We start from the raw sequence: 20,216 nt of genomic DNA, 5'->3' as shown, positions 1-20,216 counted from the left end.
TATTGCTTTTATAGCTGCCAGTTTGTATACTTATTAATCCTCTTTACCTATTTCACTCCCCCTCCACCCCCACCCCCACCTCTGGTAACCACCAATCTGTTCTCTGCATCCGTGAGGTCAGTTGTTCTGCTTTTGTTTGGGGGGTTTTATTTGTTGTTAGTTTGTTTGTTTAGATTTCACATATAAATGAGATCGTACAGTATTTGTCTTTCTCTGTCAGACTTACTTCACTTAGCATAATGGCCTTAAGGTCCACCCATGTTGCCCTAAATGGCACGATTTCCTTTTTTTTAAGGCTGCATAATATTCCAATGTGTGTGTCTGAGTCCCACATTTTCTTTATCCGTTCATCCATCGGTGGACATTTAGGTTGTTTCCATGACTTGGCTATTGTAAATAATGCTGCAATAACATGGCGGGGGGAATATCTTTTTGAGTAAGAGTTTTTGTTTTCTTTGGATAAATACTCAGAAATGGAATTGCTGGATCATATGGTAGTTCTATTTGTAATTTTTGGAGGAAACTCTATATTGTTTTCCATGTCATTGCACCAAATTACATTCCCACCCACAGTGCCTCACCAACACTTGTTATTACTTGTCTTTTTGGTAATAGACATGCTAACAAGTATGAGATAATATTTCATTGTGGTTTTGATTTGCATCTCACCTTTTTTTGAGCAATGCACATGACATCTGTTTGCACAATAATTTATAAGATTATTATGTTCTCTACCAATAGACACTTAGGTCATTCTCAATCTTTCCCATTATAAACAATGCTGTAGTGAACATGCTTGTACATATGGTTTTAGACACACTTGTGATTATAACTGAGGTTAAAATCTAAATGTAGAAGGGTTAGATTTTCAGAAATATTGCCAGCTTCCTCTTGAAAGACTTAGCAAAAACTTATACTCCCACAAACAATAGCTAACTCTCTATTGTACCCAACTTTGCCATCATTATGAATTATCAAATTTGTTTGATAGGTGTTAAAACATTATAGTTTTAATTTCTATTTCATTAATTATAATTGTAATTGAAAATATTTGCAAATGTTTTTAAATTTTTTCTGAGAGAGAGAGACAACGTGAGCAGGGGAGGATCAGAGAGAGAGGGAGACACAGAATCAGAAACAGGCTCCAGGCTCTGAGCTAGCTGTCAGCACAGAGCCCGACACAGGGCTCAAACCCACGATCCATGAGATCATGACCTGAGCTAAAGTCGGACACTTAACCAACTGCCCCGCAAATGTTTTCAAGTTGTAGAGTTTTAGGACACTTTTCTCTCTAAGAAACTCTTTTCATGTGCTAAACCAATATTTATTGGTTTGTTGGGTTTTTTTCTTGCTGATTTATAAAAGCTAGCTAGATATTAAAGAAGTTAACCCTTTGTCATAAAAGTTACAGCTATGTTATAGAGGTTAACATATGTTTTATGACTTTTAAAAGAGCTTATGTGTTATATATGAATTATATATATTATATATAATTAGAATTAGAAAATCCATAGAATTCTTCTGAAATCATGATACTGATTTTCCTTTTTGTCGTCAAATACTTGCAAACAAAGATATCGTACCATCCAACACATTGTTAATTTATAAGACCTACCTAAGTAATTTCAATAAGGTAATATCTCAGCCAAAATATCAAAAGAGCAAACACTTTCCTGAAATTATATACATATATTTTTCTAGTTAGGACAACATTCTGAGTAGGTGGTGGCAGCTTTTAAATCTACATAATTACCTCAAATCAATAAATATTTATTGAGTGGCTATTATAAACGATATCGAAAATGTCAAGATGAGTTAGAATGCATGTTATATTGTGGATGAATCTAGAAGACTTGTATGTCTACACAACACCCCCAACACACACACAATTTTGGGCTCTCAAAATAAGTTGACAAAAGCCTTAAGCCTAAAGCGTAATAAGAATGTATTATGTCAGACAATTAGAAGACATTTTTATCAATTCAGATTTACTCAACGTGACTTGAAAACCAAGTGGGAAATGTTCTTAAAAGGAATCAAGCACTACAATGCCTACGCCAATGTCCATGTGTCCCAGTTTATTGCCCAACAGAATATAATCAAACCCAAGTCTTTCTCTATTTTGCATGAAAGTAAAATTAGCACAAAATATGAGCATTATGAAAATGTAATAGTTTAACTATTACGGGTCATTCTTCTGTTTCAGACAAGGCCAAAATGCAGTTGCTATTAACAGTGGCAAGTCTGATATCTGCGCTTGGAGCCACACATGGTTTCTTTGGAAAATTACATCCTACAAGCCCTGAAGTGACTATGAATATTGTAAGTCACTGGGGTTGGCGGTAGGGAACCTACAGAACCAAGAGCTACCACCGTGACTTAGAATCACTGCGAGTTGAATCCTTTACAAGACAGATAAAGAATAACTAACCGTATCTATTACTAGATGTGTTTAAAAAGTCAACTAAAGCTTAAAACTTTGTTTTTCCTCATCAGAGTCAGATGATCTCCTTCTGGGGATACCCGAGTGAAGAGTATGAGGTTGTAACTGAAGACGGTTATGTCCTTGGTATCAACAGAATTCCTTACGGAAAGAAAAATTCAGAGAATAAAGGTATAACCCTCCCTCCTTTCCTTTTTCTCTCTCTTCCTCTTTTCCTCACTCTTCCTTTCATTCTTTCCTCCCTTCCTTCCTCCTTTCATTTCTTCCTAAGGACTTAGTGAGTCTTGTAACGATGCAACCTTATCTCTGGTCTTCAAAGAGATCACCATCCAGTCAACAAGATAGATACACGAACAGAGAGTTAAAATAATACGTGATAAGTGCTAGAAGTGTACAAAGAATGCTAAACTAGACAGTCTGGCAAAGGTGCCTAACTCAGCTAGTGGAAGTCAAGGAAAACTTGCTCTAGAAATAATAACTAAGCTGAGTCCTGGGGGATTAAGAAGAGTTAGCCAGAATGTGCCAGATGATTTGAGGCTCATTTCCTAAACAGACAAAGGTCATGTTTTTTGTTTTTTGGGTTTTTTTTTTTTTTTTTTTGCCATTACTGTCAAATATCTAGCTTTTTTCTCACTGCAAGAAAATTGTGAAGCACAAAAAAGAATAAAATTCAGCAAGATCCCCTATCACTTTACCACTCATAATCTGCTTAATTTATCATCCTGCTGAATTTCCTAGAATATAAGTTTTTTCGTAGCTTTTGGAGATACAATTGGCATACAATAAACTGTACATATTTAGAATGCACAATTTGAAATGGTTTGTCACTTGAGAAACTGTCACCATAATTAATATAGTCAATCAAGCAAACATATTTCATTTAGTCCTTTGAAAGCCTAGTTCTGTCTTTGTGCTTATCTGAGAAGAAGGGATGAGCTTGTAAAGCTTGGGTACACATTTCTCCCTTAGGCCGGAGACCCATTGTGTTTTTGCAGCACGGTTTGCTCACCTCAGCCACCAACTGGATTTCCAATCTTCCCAACAACAGCCTGGGCTTCATCCTGGCCGACGCTGGTTATGACGTGTGGCTGGGGAACAGCAGGGGGAACACCTGGGCCAGGAAAAACATATACTATTCGCCAGACACGATTGAATTCTGGGAGTTCAGGTAAGGAAAAGGGACAATTAAAAACAAATGTTGAGTTTAAAAAGCATGGGTGGTTGCGTGTATGTATTCCAACCCAGTCGTATCATTTTTAAAATTTTTTAAATGTTTATTTATTTCTTGAGACAGAAAGGGAGAAAAACAGAGGCCAAGCATGAGTGGGGGAGGGGCAGAGAGAGAGGGAGACACAGATTGGAAGCAGGCTCCAGGCTCTGCACTGTCGGCACAGAGCCCAATCTGGGTCTTGAACTCATAAACCTCAAGATCATGACCTGGGCCAAAGTTGGACCCTTAACTGACTGAGCCACCCCAGGGCCCCCAACTCAGTCCTGTTTTAACATATTATCCTCCAAATGGGATAAAAGCAAGTTATGCATATTCTATACACATGTATGGTGTTTCCATACACCTCCCTGCCAGGGTAGCTTCCCCCCTACACTTCCTATAGATCTCAACACCTGTTATTAGTGGATTCCCTGAATATGCTTACCCAAATGGAATGAGAACAAAGCAACCTGAAGCGAGAAAACTCACTGCCCTCATCAGATTCCCAAAGAAGCATCTCAGAGACTCAGGAGGCTGGGAAAACTCAGTTGGGGGTTCAAGAACCTGAGCGGTCATCAAGAATGGGAGGCGGAGGGAGGGAGTGAAGATCAGGGACACCGTGGAAAGATTTGCAACGGTTTCCAATCTCCGGCCCTCTCGGGCCTCATCCCTGAAAACTGCTGTTGGAAGGGGAAACGGCAGAGGCTTCGGTGCTGGTGCTGGGGCACAGAGGGGCTCTGGTGTTCAGGGCCTGAAAGGAAGCCCATGACTCCTGAGTGACGAGGAAGAGCTACAGGACAGGAAATTGCAGATGCTGAGGCCGCCCGGCGAGGCTGGCTACTCTGGCCACGCTCAGGGCTGGGAGCTCCTCTCAGTGCAGCGAGAAGCCGCTGAGAAGTCCCCAACAAGAGTGACGGAATCTACGGGGCGCCTGGGTGGCTTAGTCGGTTAAGCGTCCGACTTTCGCTTGGGTCATGATCTCGCGGTTCATGGGTTCGAGCCCCGCGTCGGGCTCTGTGCTGACTGCCAGTTCAGAGCCTGGAGCCTGCTTCAGTCTGTGACTCCCTCTCTCTCTGACCCTCCCCTGCTCACGCTGTCTCTCTCTCTCTCTCCTAAAAATAAATAAAACATTAAAAAAAATTAAAAAAAAAGTGACGGAATCTCCATTTGCCTTTTCTTTTCTTTCTTTCTTTCTTTCCTTTCTTTCTTTCTTTCTTTGCTTATTTTTGAGAGAGACAAAGAGAGAGCAGAGTAGGGGCAGAGAGAGAGGGAGACACAGAATCCAAAGCAGGCTCCAGGCTCTGAGCTGTCAGCACAGAGCCCGACGTGGGGCTTGAACTCAGGAACCACAAGATCATGACTTGAGCTGAGGTCGGACACTTAACTGACTGAGCCACCCAGGCACCCCTCTCCATTTGCATTTTCAAAAGAGTGCTCTGGCTCCTGTGTGGAGAGTAAAATTGAGGGAGAGACAGACAATTCACCTGCTCTGGCAAATGATTATTAAATCTGACATTCATTTTCAGGGACAGAAATAATCCCCACCTATAGATGCTACCCTGTTGGCAGCTGTCACGCTGTGCCTGTGCCTCAGAAATGATGTCAGCCATTTATAAGAACCCACTCCCCCCAAAGCACCTGACACTAACTAATGGTCTATGAGCAGCAATGCTTAGAGAACTTAGTTTTCTGTTTCTCTAAGAGAGGCTTAGCTATAAATATGCTCGACTCTTAGAAATTACAGCAAGGAAATGTATGCCACTTTATTTTACCTTTTTTTTTTCTTGCAGCTTTGATGAAATGGCTAAATACGACCTTCCGGCCACAATTGACTTTATTTTAAAGAAAACTGGACAGGATCAGCTCCGCTACGTTGGCCATTCCCAGGGCACCACGATTGGTAGGTAAAAGCTGTTAAAGTGGGTAGTTTTGTTTGTGTAGACCCCCTTCCAGTGGTAGTGTAGCCCTATTGGTCATCTTGCTGATTGCTTTCCATTCATTATATAACGTAATGGCCACACAACCCAGTGACATGGGGACAATTATTATTCCTATTGTATATATGGGGAAACAGAACAGGAGGGTAAATCATTTGTGCACACGTAACACAGGTAGGACACAGAGGGTAACTCGGATACCAGCTCGGGCAACTGGCTGTCAAGTCCTTGCCCTGAGACCTGACACTGCGTGGTCTCTGGACTGAACGTATTCCGTCCGTTCCACCACATTTATGGAGCACCTGCCAGGGGTCCTAAGAATAACAGCAATAAATGTAATAGATTAAAATTTCCACTTTGTACCGCACATACCCCAGTGGGGGGGCAGAGAAGGTAACAAGGATGAAAAAGTAAAACAGGAGTGCCTGGGTGGCTGAATCGGTTAAGCATCAGACTCGTGACTTCAGCTCAGGTCGTGATCTCCTGGTTTGTGAGTTTGAGCCCCACGATGGGCTCTGTGATGACAGCATGGAGCCCGTTTGGGATTCTCTCTCCCTCTCTCTTTGCCCCTCCCTTGCTCATGCTCTCTCTTTCTCTAAATAATAAATAAACTTAAAAAAAATTTTAATAGAGTAGGCTAGGTAATGGTAACATTATGGGAAGCAAATAAATCAGGAAAGCCTATTAGGGAGTGTTAGAGGGAACTCAGTGAGTTTAGATAGAGAATACCACCAGTACTCTCCGAGTTAAGGTATGAAGGAGGTAGGGGTCTGAGCTGTTTGTATACCCGAAAGACTGTGTGTATCTCCAGGAAGAGAGGAAGATAAAAGCAAAGGATCTGAGGCGGCAGCATGTTCAAGGAACGGCAACGAGGCAATGCATTGTGTAGCTGAATCAGAAAGACAGAGTGAGGGATGAGATGGAGGGGGTGAGATGCGGTTTGAGGAGGGCAGATTGTTCAGGGTTTTTTAATGTTTATTTATTTTGGGGGGAGGAGGGGCAGAGAGAGAGGAAGACATAGACTCCCAAGCAGGCTCCAGGCTCCAAGCTGTCAGCACAGAGCTGGATGTGGGCCTCAAAGTCATGAGCGGTGAGATCATGACCTGAGCGGAAGTAGGACGCTCAACGGGCTGAGCCACTCAGGTGCCCCAGGGCTTTTTGACTGCTGTAGGGATTTCAGCTTTTACTCTGAGTGAACAGGGTAACCGCAGATGAGTTTTGAAGGGAGGAGTTCCAGCATCTGACCTCAGGATCCTCAACAGGATGGGAAGGGACACGGTCCTGTGAACAAGATCCCTCTAGCTGCTGCTTGAGACCCTGGTTAGGGAACCCAGCTGGAGGACTCTTAGAGTAACCCACTTGAGGCTTGATAGTGACCCGGGTGAGGGTGGGTAGCTGTGGTGCACAGCCAGTTTCCAGATATTTTCCGGAGGGGACATGAACAGGACTAGGACTTGCCTACACAGGATGTGGGGTGTCAGAGAAAGAGAGGAGTCAAGAATGAGCCCGGGATTTGTGACCTGGGCATCTGGAGTAATAGAGACACACAAACCATGGTGGGAAAGGCTGTGACAAGGGAACAGGGTGCCATCCTCTAGCTGCTCAGTGTCACACACCTGTTGGAGATTTCAGTCGAGGGCCAAGCAGTCGAGTAATGATACAAATCTGGGGTTCAGGGGCGAGGACTGGACCAAAAACAAAATGTACATGAGACAGAATGCAAAGGAATGAGCTCAGACAGGAAAGAGGAGGTGTCCCTGGGCAAAGCCCTGGGTCAGTCTTAATCCAGAAGATGAGGGGGAATCAGCCAAAGATACTGTGATGGTGACAGAACCATGAGGAAGCCAGGAGTGCCTGGTGCTCTGGGGGTCAGGAGGAGAATGTGTTTTAAGAAGGAGAAGACGGTCAACTCTGATGAGTCAGGTGAAATGAAGTCTGAGGCAGGACCATTGCACTTGGCAGCCGGAAAGCTGTTGGGGACCTTTCTAAGGTCAACCTCAGAGGAGTGGCTGGGATGTGAGCTTCATCAGGTGAGTTCAAGGGCACACGAGAGAAAGCTACAGGGAAGGAAAAAGGTGGAAGCAAAAGGGGTAAGAAGGAGTCACAGGAAAGGAATAACAATGTGTTTTTACACTAGTCCCCACTCTCAGCTGATGACCTGAGTCCCTGCCATGATTCTAAGCGATCAGAACATGGATGCAGGGAAGTCGATGAGGTTGGAGGTGGGGGCGCTCATGGAAATCCTCCTCCTACCACATGCTATCCTGAAGCAAGCCCCCCTCCCCGAGACTTTTAGACAGAGAGAGGTCTGAAGAAGAGTTTTCCAGTGTCCTTTATCATTGTGGCATATGTCATGTTTCTGAGGAGATAGGATTAGCATTCTGGGTGTTCTGTAAATAAAACTGCTTGAGTAAAGGCCAGAAAGGCAGAATGGGGCAGCTGGGACGTGATACAGTCCCCCCCAAAAGTCCACAGCCCAACTCTGTATGGAATGGCTCTTCAGAGTCTTTGAGCGAGACAGGTGGCTGGGCCTTTTACCCACCAGTTGACTGCCCATTGTGTGCAGGCTGCCCTGGGAAGAGATTCTCTTGAATTCTTTGAGAAGCCTGGATTGTCTTGGGCAAAAGCACAATCAGAGAGGAGCTGCTGGCGTTGAATGAATGCCTCAGACGTGAAGACGGATCCCGGCAGGGGAGCACAGTACCAGTCCCACATGGTCCACAATTAACTCACAATCCTCTGCTAGAGATTGGCAGTTGCTATAGATTACTGAAATTCACTGCTCTCGTTTCCAAAACCATACAAAACTCTCATCATTTTGGAGGAAAATCTGCCCTCAACTCACGGCACACTGTTGCTGCTTTTTAAAAATGTTTTATTTCTTTTTGAGAGGAGGGAGAGTGAGTGGGGGAGGGGCAGCAGAGAGGGGGACAGAGGATCCAAAGCAGGTTCTGCATTGACAGCAAAAAGCCCAACGTGGGGCTTGAACTCACAAACCACAAGATCATGACCTGAGCTGAAGTCACACACTCAACCAGCTGAGCCACCCAGGCACTCCTACACTGCTGCTTTTTTAAAGAGTGCACACTGAACAGAGTTTAACCTTTTCTCGATGATCTCGGGTCATAAAATTATTGCCTTGAGATACACTGCAACAACATCCTGAGGATTTATTGAGATAAACAGAACTGACACTAAATAACTCCCAACGACCTTCTTTGGGGTCAACTGAATTGAATGGGATCATTCTTCTTTCTTACTAATGGATCTCTCGTCACCGCTGTCACCCGACTCCTAGACTTCTGAAAGGTGTTTCTAATCTTCTGTGTCCTGGGAAGTTAGAGAAGCACCCTTGTTAGAATTGCGTGTAATATAGGATTGTTGACTCTGAGCAAGGAAGTGTGTTCTGAGAAGCCACCTGTCCTGAGAGTGTGGGGGCCTGCTGACACCCACACAAGCTCTTCCTGTGTGGTTCTTGCTTTCTCTGGGGGATATGCTGGCTGTAATCTGCAGAATTAGGCAATCGGGTAAAGATCCCACAATAAATGTAGTATTCTTGAAAGAACAGCCTTCCTCAAGTAAAACTAGGCTGTACGTTACATAGGTGAGGTAAGTGTCCACACCTGAAACTCTCTTTTTCTCAGGCTATTCTTGTGTCTCAAAAATATACCATTAGTAACTGTGGGGAGAGACTCTCCCATGTAGTTTGTATAGAATTTAGATTAATAACTATTTGGCCACATCCTAGTCTACTAATATGTTACTGTTCATAAAACCAGTTAATTACAGACAGAAGCTGAGTATATTTACCGTGTATAGATGTTTGAATGATCTTGGCCACTCACTTGTCCAGCATTTCCGATATGCCTCATATCTTGGTAAATACCTTCTATAATCCACCTCACTTGGTTCCTAAAAAACCTAATGAAGCACTCATTATTATCCCCATATTTCAGATGAGGAAACTGAGGCTCTTAGTTTTAGGTGACTCGTCCAAGGTCGCAAAGCTAGTAAACCACAAAGTTAGGATTCAAATCCTGTTTGGTCAGACTTCAAACCCATGCTTTTAATCTTCCCACTTACCTACCCTACTCTTCTTAAATGCTAATTATCTCACTGTGATGGCATGAATTTGAACTCATCAAAATCTACATGTAGTATAAATAACTTTTGTCACCATTTGATTATCCTAAAGTTGGCCTCTTTTCTATAGTCAGATAAAAAAAGAATGCATTATAACTTTTTAAAAGTTCTAGCCTCACGTTCCCAGAGTCTATGGGAATAAAACAAAGATATAAAAATCTGAGCGCTCTGAACAAGCAGAGATTGTCAGTTTCTCAGGTAGTCTCTGTTAGTAAATGGCACTTTAAGTAAATCCAATATAATGTCACACCTGTAACAGACACGCATGCTCTCTCGCCTTCTTCACCGGTTCCTTGTTGCTCTATTCCAGGTTTTATCGCCTTCTCTACCAATCCCAAACTGGCTAAGAGAATAAAAACCTTTTATGCACTGGCTCCAGTGGCCACTGTCAAGTACACCAAGACCCTATTAAACAAGCTCATGCTTCTTCCTTCATTCGTCTTCAAGGTATGTGATTCTCTTTAACGGAATCTGAGACAACAAATCGTCCCTGGGTTTCAGAGTGAGGCAAACAGAACAAAATCACCGGGGGTACTTTCCAATCGTGTTTTCAGCCAGGAGTGGGAATGCGCGCATCCGTGTTTCATTCCTTGTGCGCATCGTGTTTTATTTCTCCGCTAGCATAGACCGTGCTTGAATCCGCATTAAGCCACTGAGATCCCCATTTTTTTCTGCAAGTTCCATTACTTGATAGGGATTAGCATCACCGGGTGTGTGGGTTCCTCACTGACGTTCGGTTTCCTTCAACCTGTGTGAAAGCCGTGATTCCACACCAGAGCAGGGATGAGGAAATAAGAATAAAACCAAACAGTCAAAGAAGCCTAAACTACCTGCGCTGGAAAAACCAGGAAGAGGAAGGATAGAAAAGAAAGGGAAGGAGAGGGAAAAGGAGAAAGAGGGGAGGAAGGCAATGCTTGGTGAGGTCGGAACCATGAGACCCTTCATCAAATGCCCTTGGCTTTCCAACGCTTTTCCTAAGATGGCTTTTCCTAAAGGGTTCGGGAGGTCAGGGGCGTGGAGTGCAGTAAACCGGAAGTGCCTTGTGTAGGCGGCGTACACGAAGGGAATTTGTAATCTTGGTTCTTCCAACACTTAATCCCCTGCTTCTCCCACCTACAGAAGCCAACGCACACATACCCAGACACAACATACTTTAGGAGAACAGTTTTCGCTCAGGTTGTCAAAAGTCATGATGCTATTTCCTCCTGTGGTTTTGTACCCTTCTTTTCTTTAAACTCTGAATGAACGTGTGTGTGGAAAGCCTAAGAGACGCTAGCTACAGTCAAACTACATTTGTAAAGTTTCTATTCAAAATGTGAAAACATCAAGGGCACCTGGGTGGCTCAGTCGGTTAAGCGTCCGACTTCGGCTCAGGTCATGATCTCACGGTTCGTGGGTTCAAGCCCCTTGTCGGGCTTTGTGCTGACAGCTCAGAGCCTGGACCTGTATCGGCTTCTATATCTCCCTCCTCTCTAAAATATTTTTTAAAAATTTATTTTAAATGTGAAAAATCATGATGACCTTGAGTATAATTACTGGCTGCACTGATGCAGACATTTATTTCCTCCTTGTGCTCAGATGTTCTGATTGGCGATGTAGACGTTGGTTTAAAAAAAAATAATAAAAAGCACTACAGCTTAAGCAGAGGCTTGAGGTTTGGGTCAGGATTCTAGCTATAATCCAGTTCTAGTCAGCACAAGACCCTATTTATTCACCTCCTGTTTGCTCATGTATAATATGGAGATGACAAAATGTTTATTTTTCTCAAGAAGAGTTGAGGCAAATCTTTTCAAATGTGTTTCAACCCTTTCAATCCTGGCTTCCTTGTTTTACCAAAGGCTTTGCTGAAAATATGGCCCAGAGTCACCATTTCCGCTCCTAATCTTTTCATGTTTTATTGCTATCTTGGCGCTTAATTATGACATTCTGCCACATTGTTTTATGATTTTCTTTCATAACGCTTAGGAGCCCAACTAGACTATAATTCCTTGTGCCTTATATTCTTCTCACCAGCCAGTATGTTTCTCAATGGAGCCATAAATATTCCTACAGATATCTGCCTTGCCCCCTCCACAAGTAAGCTGCGGGAATTAAGTGAGAAAAAGTATTCAAGATTCCTGAAACAACATAAAGAATGATGAAAATCTCTTCAGCCTCGTCACTCCTGTACCAGCAAATTAATGCGTCTTTTCTGCAGCTTAATTTTTGCAAACCTCTAACCATGCTTTTGTTTTTCAGCTTGTATTTGGAAACAAAATATTCTACCCACACCACTTTTTTGATCAATTTCTTGCTACTGAAGTGTGCTCCCGCCAGACGGTGGACCTCCTCTGCAGCAATGCCTTATTTATCATTTGTGGATTTGACACTAGTAACTTCAATATGGTTTGTATGCATTGACATTTCTGTTCTGAAGATTTGGAGCAACACTTTGATGACTTGTTGTACCATCACTTAGAAAGGATCATTCAGGGCACGTGGGTGGCACAGTAGGTTAAGGGTCCGACTTTGGCTCAGGTCATCATCTCGCAGTTCACGAGTTCAAGCCCCACATAGGGCTCTGTGCTGACATCTCAGAGCCTGAAGCCTGCTTTGGGTCCTGTGTCTCCTTTTCTCTCTCTCTGCCTCTCTCCTGCTTGCGCTCTCTCTCTCAAAAATAAACATTAAAAATTGTTTTTAAAGAAATGATCATTGAAACAGCTACAAAAAGCTTCAGAATTATGTCCATGTCAGGTAGCTCAGCCCAAGGAAAGCCATACCATTGCTCTCAGTTTTGTTCCCTCCAGCTCCCTGCTGTCACCCAAGTGCCACTCTTTATCTTCTACTTCATTTGTTTTGCTTTCGGTTGGGGTTTTAAAGTTTATCCATTTATTTTGTGAGAGAGAGAGAAAGGGAAAAGAGAGAGGGAGAGAGAGAATCCCAAGAGAGAATCCAGTGCAGGGCTGGAACTCATGAACCATGAGATCATGACCTGAGCCGAAATCAAGAGTCAGATGCTTAACTGACTGAGCCACCCAGGTGCCCTGGATTCGGATTTTAAAACTGCAAAATGCAGTATCAAAAATAGTTAAGAGCATGGAGTCAAGTTAAGAGGCTAAATTCAAATCCTATCTTTGGAGCTACTTACACTCATCTGCCTTGGTTTGCTTGTCCACAAAACGTACTATTGTGGAGATTAAATGAACTAATATGCCTAAAACATACAGAACATAGTTCAAAGCACATAGCTCATAGTAATAGTATGTTTTGCTACTGATACTTTTAGAGACTGACAATTATCCTGACTCAGAATTGTCAGTTTAGTTATACACCCTTGAACACCTAAATAAACCAAGTACACTGATAAAAAGATATAATTCTACTTCCAGATACCTACTCAGCAAACAGCATTTATTAGAGGCACTGCTAAGGGTTGTGGCTATTGGGAACACCATGCTGAAAAGACAGATATGTTCCCTCCCTCATGGGTATCAAGGACATTCAGTTCTCTTTCTCAATGCTGGTCCAAATCTGTAGATATTTTAAAATGTATATGAACAAAGGGAACTTTCCTTAGTTTTTATTTTGGATGGGCATGCCTTCCATTTTGTATGCGGAGCTCAATGGAATAGTCTACCCTTATCACACCAAGAAAAGGCAGAACAAATGACTGGGTTCCATCCACAAAAGCCTTATGAGAAAAATAATAGTAAAATAGAGACCTGAGGAGGCAATTAGAGATTTCATCCTCTGCATGAAAATTACGTGAAGAGATACTTCATTACCCTATGAAGATGGTCAACTTGTTTGATTCTATCCGTGGTCTCATACACAGTGGAATTAAGACCCACTATGAACTAGTCTATGTAAGTTGAGATGGGCATTTCGGTGTGTTGTGTGGGGTCTGACCAAGGCACTGATAAGACAGTAGGATGGCATAACGATTGTAAATGTACCATATAGGTATACCGACTATCACATGTATGATGTATATATACATCCGTCTAGATATATACACATACATAGGTCTGTAGACCAAGATGCCTGCATATGGATGCTACATTCACTGCACTCTGGCCCTGGGTAGAGAAGAATGAAGAGCTGAGAAGTTAGAGATCTAGCTTAAAGTCTGTGGCTCCACCCTGATATGGGACAAGTGACATTGGACATTTCTCTAAACTTCTCTGAGTCCCGATTCCCATTTTGATAGAAGAGATAAGTTCTTCTCATTGGGTAGCCACCAATCAACAGACTGGCTCCTGCAATCACCCTTTGCAAACTCTAAATGGGTATAACAACCGTGTTGCTACTATCCTTTGGGTAAACCCTTAAACACTTGACCCAGATAAGAAAAATTTCACTCTTATGCTATTTCTAAGAAACCAAATATACATCTGTATCTGTGTGTGTGTTTGCTTTCTAGAGTCGCTTGGATGTGTATCTATCACATAATCCAGCAGGAACGTCGGTTCAAAACATTCTCCACTGGTCCCAGGTATCATTTCTCAAATGCTATTCAAACTCCCATTGTGCACCTGATCCCCTGGCACTTTACCTAAAGTACATTCTTTTTCTGTTTTAATGTTTACTTTTATTTTTGAGAGAGAGTGAGAGAGAGACAGTGGACCAGCAGGGGTGGAGTAGAGAGAGAAGGAGACATGGACTCTGAGCTGTCAGCACAGAGCCCAATGGGGGTCTCAAACCCACGAGCTGCAAGATCATGACCTGAGCCAAGGTCAGACGCTTAACTGACTGAGCCACCCGGGTCCCCCCCTAAAGCACATTCTCAAAATACTCTGTCTGATGCTCTTGGCAGGGAATTTTTCTGCCATGTGGCTACCCGCTGATAATAACTATCAATCTATGGGAGCGGAAATCCTCTGAAAGCCATCATTTTGGGTAGCAAAGAAATGAATGATTTTTAGGATGTGGCATGCAAGGAAAAATATTTCAAGCAAAGCTACATTTAAACTCGCATAAATATCTTGTCCTAGATGATGAACAGTTTTGGTTTGGGGAAGAAGAAAAATGTTTTTCAATAACTGTTTAAAGTGAACGTAAACTTTCTGGACAGGTTCGATTTTCACATAGCGAGGAGAGTTTTTATTTTTTTGTATTCTTAATTTCTCTCCATTAGGCCGTCAAGTCTGGGAAATTCCAAGCTTTTGACTGGGGAAGCCCCGTTCAGAACATGATTCACTTTAATCAGGTAAGCTTCTTGAACTTGAAATTATTCACATTTTGTTGTTGTTGTTGTTTTAATTTTTTTTAATGTTTTATTTATTTCTGAGAGAGAGAGAGAGAAAGAGAGAGAGCGTGAGCAGGGGAGGATATACACAGAATCTGAGGCAGGCTCCAGGCTCTGAGCTAGCTGTCAGCACAGAGCCCAACATGGGGCTCAAACCCGCGAACTGTGAGATCATGAGCTGAGCTGAAGTCAGACGCTTAACCGACTGAGCCAACCAGGCATGCTGAAATTATTCACATTTTGAAAGACAAATATATAAAAGTTTAGAGATGATATTATGATACTCGTACATATATTTTCCAAAGGAATGTTAGTGCCCAGACTCATCCTTAAGGAAATTAGAAAGTAGATGATAATTTCCTTGGAATTCTGTTATCAGACCTGACATCACCCCTGTGAGCTCCTGCTTCAACAGCTGCGCTCAAGGTACCGCACCACCACATGTGAGGAATGTTCTAGAACGCATCACCCTTCACTCTCTTGCATAGACCTGCCCTGTATCCCAGCCTCCTAGCATACAGTTCTCTCCTTTCAGAAGCAATGCCCTGATACAATAAGCCAATAATTCAAACTGCTTGTGAGCTAAAGCCGAAATCTCTGGTGTTCTTACACAACCGTGTTTCCTTTGTCCAAAGCCAGAAAAGTGATTCCACCGCATTCCTAGATAGAAGATGTTACGCTGGCATGTTGGCAGGTCAAGGCTGGAGACATTTGTCAGCAGACAGGGGCCTTGTGCAGAGACAGACACACGGGCCACTCCTTGGACTTGCTGCAGCACAGAGCAGCCAGGCTTTGGAGCCCATCCTGTCTGGGGCCTGTAGGCGTTCAGACAGGAATGTCTTCACCTCTCCTCTCACATGTGGAATGAGGCAATGTCTTCCAGCCCCCGGCTCAGGGTACACCCTCAGACCATCACTGGCTAAATTTGAACAGGAGAGCCACCCTGCAGTTTTGGTAATCCTCTCCCCTTCCTTCTGACCCCACCCCAGATTTTCCACCCAAGTATCGGTGAGGAGCCTACTGATTTTCATCTGCTCCCATGACTCAATGTTTAGAAGGGATTTCTGTCTCTTCACCACAGTATCATATATGGAGAGAAGATGCCCCCCACTTTTGTGAGATTTTTGATGTCTTTAAAGAGGATTTTCTCAGAACACCAGCAGATCAGACATCATTGAGATGCCCTTTTCCCCAACCACCACCTCCACAAGCCCCTAAAGCACAGACTTTCTTTGCATCTACCTTTCTACTGGGCTATACTACCGGTAATCACAGACATCCATCCAGGAGGTCCTGGAATACCAAACCCCAAGGCCACCCTCCCTCCAGCCAAGCCAATAACACCACAGGATGGTCTTCAACTGAGGCAGTGACACTCATTTAAGAGCCAGAAGCTAGCATCTAGGAAACTCTTTGAACAATGGAACATGAATAAAGGAAAGTAGGTTTATTATTATTGATATTCGCTACACTAATCTTTTCTTTGCTATAATAGAGTGTTAAAATACTATGGAAAATTATATATGATTATATCTTGTTATGACAAGTTGGCTATTCTATAAGGTGAGAACATAGAAAAATTTAGTATATTGGATTAGTATTCTTGATTACTTGATCTAAAAAAAGCTAACAAAATTCTCTGTTGATAGTGGTGAAATTGGTGATGGTTTGCTTATTCCCTTGTCCTGCTTTATTAACCTCTTTAAAATCTATGTGTAAATGGTGATTTTCTAGAAATGCAAATGGGGCTGATGATAGCTTTTATCAGAATTTGGTCCAATATTTAGTAAAATAGGTAAGTATTCAACAAATACAACCTCTTAATTGAACTGAACAGACTGACAGACTCACTGACCATCCTGGTAAATCAGTACAAAGCCAAAATAAATGACATTTCAAGATCATATTTTAGAGTGTCTGGGTATACCGAAATAGTCAATTACAGTTAGAATCCAATCAAATCTACTTCCTTTCACTTGGGTAGAAATCTAAGTTTTTAATTTGTAAGAATTGTTATCTAAAGCCTTGCTATTCAAGGCATGGTCCAGGACCAACAGCATCAGCATCATGTGGGAATGCAGAATCCGGCCCTTTCCCCAGATGTCCTGAATCAGAATCTTTGTATTAACAAGATCCACAAGTGATTCACAGGCCTGGTTAGAGTTTGAGAAGCACTGGCCTGAAACATATTGCTTCCACTTTGCGCTGTGGATAAAGGTGACTTTCTCTCAGCAATGACCATTAAGAATCTACTTAGAAAACCAGACCATGCCATTTGCACAACATGGATGAAACTTGAGGGCATGATATCAGGTCACGTAAGTCATACAGAGAAGGATATATACTGTATAATCTCACTTCTTTGTGGGATCTAAAAACATAAACAACAGCTGACTTCATAGATAGAGAGAAAATTGGTAGTTGCCAGAGGTGGGGGGTACAGGGTTGGTAAAATGGGTGAAGGTGGTCAGAAGGTACAAACTCCCAGTTTATAAAACGAATAAGTCCTGAGGGTGTCACGTACAGCATGGTGACTGTAATTAACAATACTGTATTGTGCATTTGAAAGTTGCCAAGAAAGTAGATCTTAAAAGTTCTCATCACACACACACAAAAATTGTGACTACGTGTGGTAGTGGACATAACTACACTTATTGTGGCAATTATTTCATGATATGTACATATATTAAATCACTATGTTGTATGCCTGAAATTAATATAATATTCTAAGTCAATTCTACATTAATAAAACATCTAGGTTGGCTAATATTACATATATATATTATATATTAAATATATCTCTATTTAATATATACTTATTTAAATGAATAAGTTATATATGTTTGTATTTATTTATGTATTTACATATATTTATATAAATAAATTAACATATATATTTATATTTATTTACTTATATAAACACATATGTTTACATATTTACATATGTGTTATATGTTTATATTTATTTATGTGTTTACATGTATTTNNNNAGTATTTAAAGTGAAGCTTTAAATATATATTTACTTATATAAATAAATTAAATATATAAGTATACATAAATCTAGCCAAGGAATAAGTGTTTGAAGTGCAGCTACCTATAAAACTGGGATTCTTTCTCTCTTGTGTTTCAGCCCACACCCCCCTACTACAACCTGACGGACATGCATGTCCCGATCGCAGTGTGGAACGGCGGCCATGACTTGCTGGCTGACCCTCAAGATGTTGACCTTCTGCTTTCCAAACTCCCCAACCTCATTTACCATAAGAAGATCCCTCCTTACAATCACTTGGACTTTATCTGGGCCATGGATGCCCCTCAAGTAATTTACAATGAAATTGTTTCTATGATGGGAGATAATCAGTAGCCCTGGAGTTAAAGAATTGTCCATTTATGTTTCCAAAATTAATTTCTTCTCTCACACATGGCTCTCAGTACTGTTTTGGAATACAGTGATTCCTTCTGTGATTTTGACTTTAGAAATATATTCGCATCAACGATCTTTCTGCTTGTCATTTTGAATTTAAAATAATTTTAGGGGTGCCTGGGTGGCTCGGTCAGTTAATCGTCCGACTCTTGATTTCAGCTTGAGGTCATGATCTCACAGTTCATTAGTTCAAGCCCTGCATCAGGCTCTATACTGACAGTGCAGAGTTTGCTTGGGATGCTCTCTCTCTTTCCCTCTCTGCCCACCTCTTCCTCTCTCTCTCAAAATAAATAAAGAGAAAAATAAACAAAATAAGTAAAATTTTTTTGTGTGTTTAACATGGGTGTAGAAACTCTTGAAAGAACACATTCCTGGGGAGGTAAAAGGCCTTTTCCAGTCTTCCCATCCCATTTATCTGCTAGACCCAACACCAAGCGTGACACATGAGTCATGAATGTTGCCAGAAGACAGTCCTGGGATTGAACACTGAAGCCTCTGGTGCACAAGTGGCCCTGAGTACCGCTTCCAGCACCTTCAATGGCCTACTACTACTGTAGTTCATTCTCTCCCTCTACCCTGGACGTCACTTGCTTTTATGCATATCTACCTCCCTGAAAAGGCAAATTAACCTACAAGCTGAATTAAAGTCAGCTCACTTTCACTTCCTAGAGGGCAGTCCTGGTTCTGGAAGTTGGGTGTAAAATGTGTCTCCGTCTCTTCTGCTGTTTTACCCCACAACTGAGATCAAGAGTATCTGGTACTTACATCGTATATAGAACGTAGTGAGTATTCACAAAACCCTGTTAGTGTTTTCATTGCACTGTCAGGCCCCTCAACCTTTGCTAGAAAGCCCGAAGCTTTCCTGTTCACTTTATCTCCTTTATTTTTAAAGTGAAAGTAAGAAATTGCTCAAAGAAGATCATGCAAACGGCTTTATTTTAATATTTCAGTGAACTTTGTTGGTTGGAAGACTTTAATAAACTGACATGAGAGTGTCAGTGACTACTGACTAATATTCATGGTGGTGTAGCTGGTTAAGGAGTCAGATGCTTCATCAGCTCTGCCTTCTCAAGGAAAGAACGACCATTAAAGTGAACTACCTTTAGTCTGTACTTAGCAAACATGAGCAACTTTAGTTTTTGTTGTTGAACACAAGAATATATATTTTTTATATAAATAAATATATTTCTACTAATATCTCTCATTCCTAAATCAGAACTGTCAACATCCCAGCTGATCTTCAAGGATTTATTTCTCTAGTTTCTATCTTGTTCCATAGTAATTTGAGGGAAATTTGAGACATATATTTCACCCATGAGTATTACAGGAAGTTATTTATGGAAGATAAGGTCTCTTTTTATTTCTTAATTTTTTAATGTTTATTTATTTTTGAGAGAGAGAGAAAGAGAGAGCAAGATGGAGAGGCAGAAGGAGGGACACAGAATTCGAAGCAGTCTCTGTGCCGATAGCAGAAAGCCCAATGCGGGGTTCGAACTCACCAACTGTGAGATCATGACCTGATCTGAAGTCGGATGCTTAAGACACTGAGCCACCCAGGTGCCCCTGATAAAGTCTCTTTTTAAACATAAAAATACCATGATCACATCCAAAATTTTCTTAATATTCTTAAACATCCAGCCACTGTTAAAATTTCCAATTGTGTCAAAAATGTCTAAATTTTTTATAGTTTGCTTGAATCAGGATCCAAAATAAGCTCTTCCCTTTTTATTGGTTGATCTGTCTCTTATCTCATTAGGTCTATAGGTCATTTGTCCCATTTCTTTTTATTTCTTTGCATTTTTTGGTTGTTGTTAAAGAAACTGTGTCTTTT

General features: G+C 41.7%; 1 protein-coding gene across 2 annotated transcripts; it reads left to right on the top strand.

Moving 5' to 3' along the window:
- Positions 1-2,199: 2,199 nt before the first annotated feature.
- Positions 2,200-18,325, top strand: LIPF (lipase F, gastric type). Of its 2 annotated transcripts, none has more exons than XM_077751896.1 (9): positions 2,200-2,322; positions 2,497-2,611; positions 3,509-3,611; positions 5,444-5,553; positions 10,044-10,180; positions 11,972-12,118; positions 14,136-14,207; positions 14,850-14,921; positions 18,092-18,325. In XM_077751896.1, the coding sequence occupies exons 1-9, from the start codon at positions 2,218-2,220 to the stop codon at positions 18,323-18,325; spliced, it is 1,095 nt and encodes a 364-aa protein (XP_077608022.1). In that variant the 5' UTR covers positions 2,200-2,217. The 2 variants fall into 2 exon arrangements, with proteins under 2 accessions (XP_077608022.1, XP_077608021.1); XM_077751895.1 differs by having other exon boundaries at positions 2,497-2,614; positions 3,413-3,611.
- The last annotated feature ends 1,891 nt before the right edge of the window (positions 18,326-20,216 follow it).

The sequence above is a fragment of the Crocuta crocuta genome, unplaced genomic scaffold (assembly GCF_008692635.1).
Source record: "Crocuta crocuta isolate KB4526 unplaced genomic scaffold, BGI_CrCroc_1.0 scaffold694, whole genome shotgun sequence".
In the NCBI taxonomy this organism is placed as follows: Eukaryota; Metazoa; Chordata; class Mammalia; order Carnivora; family Hyaenidae; genus Crocuta; species Crocuta crocuta.
This window is presented reverse-complemented; position numbering and strand designations above follow the sequence as displayed.

What these genes read in the sequence shown, in the direction of transcription:
- LIPF (XM_077751895.1), top strand. Translation starts at nt 2,218, where the DNA reads ATGCAGTTGCTATTAACAGTGGCAAGTCTGATATCTGCGCTTGGAGCC. An exon ending in ATTGAATTCTGGGAGTTCAG is followed by an intron (nt 3,612 to 5,443) that starts GTAAGGAAAAGG and finishes TTTTTCTTGCAG; the next exon opens with CTTTGATGAAATGGCTAAAT. An exon ending in TTCCTTCATTCGTCTTCAAG is followed by an intron (nt 10,181 to 11,971) that starts GTATGTGATTCT and finishes TTTGTTTTTCAG; the next exon opens with CTTGTATTTGGAAACAAAAT.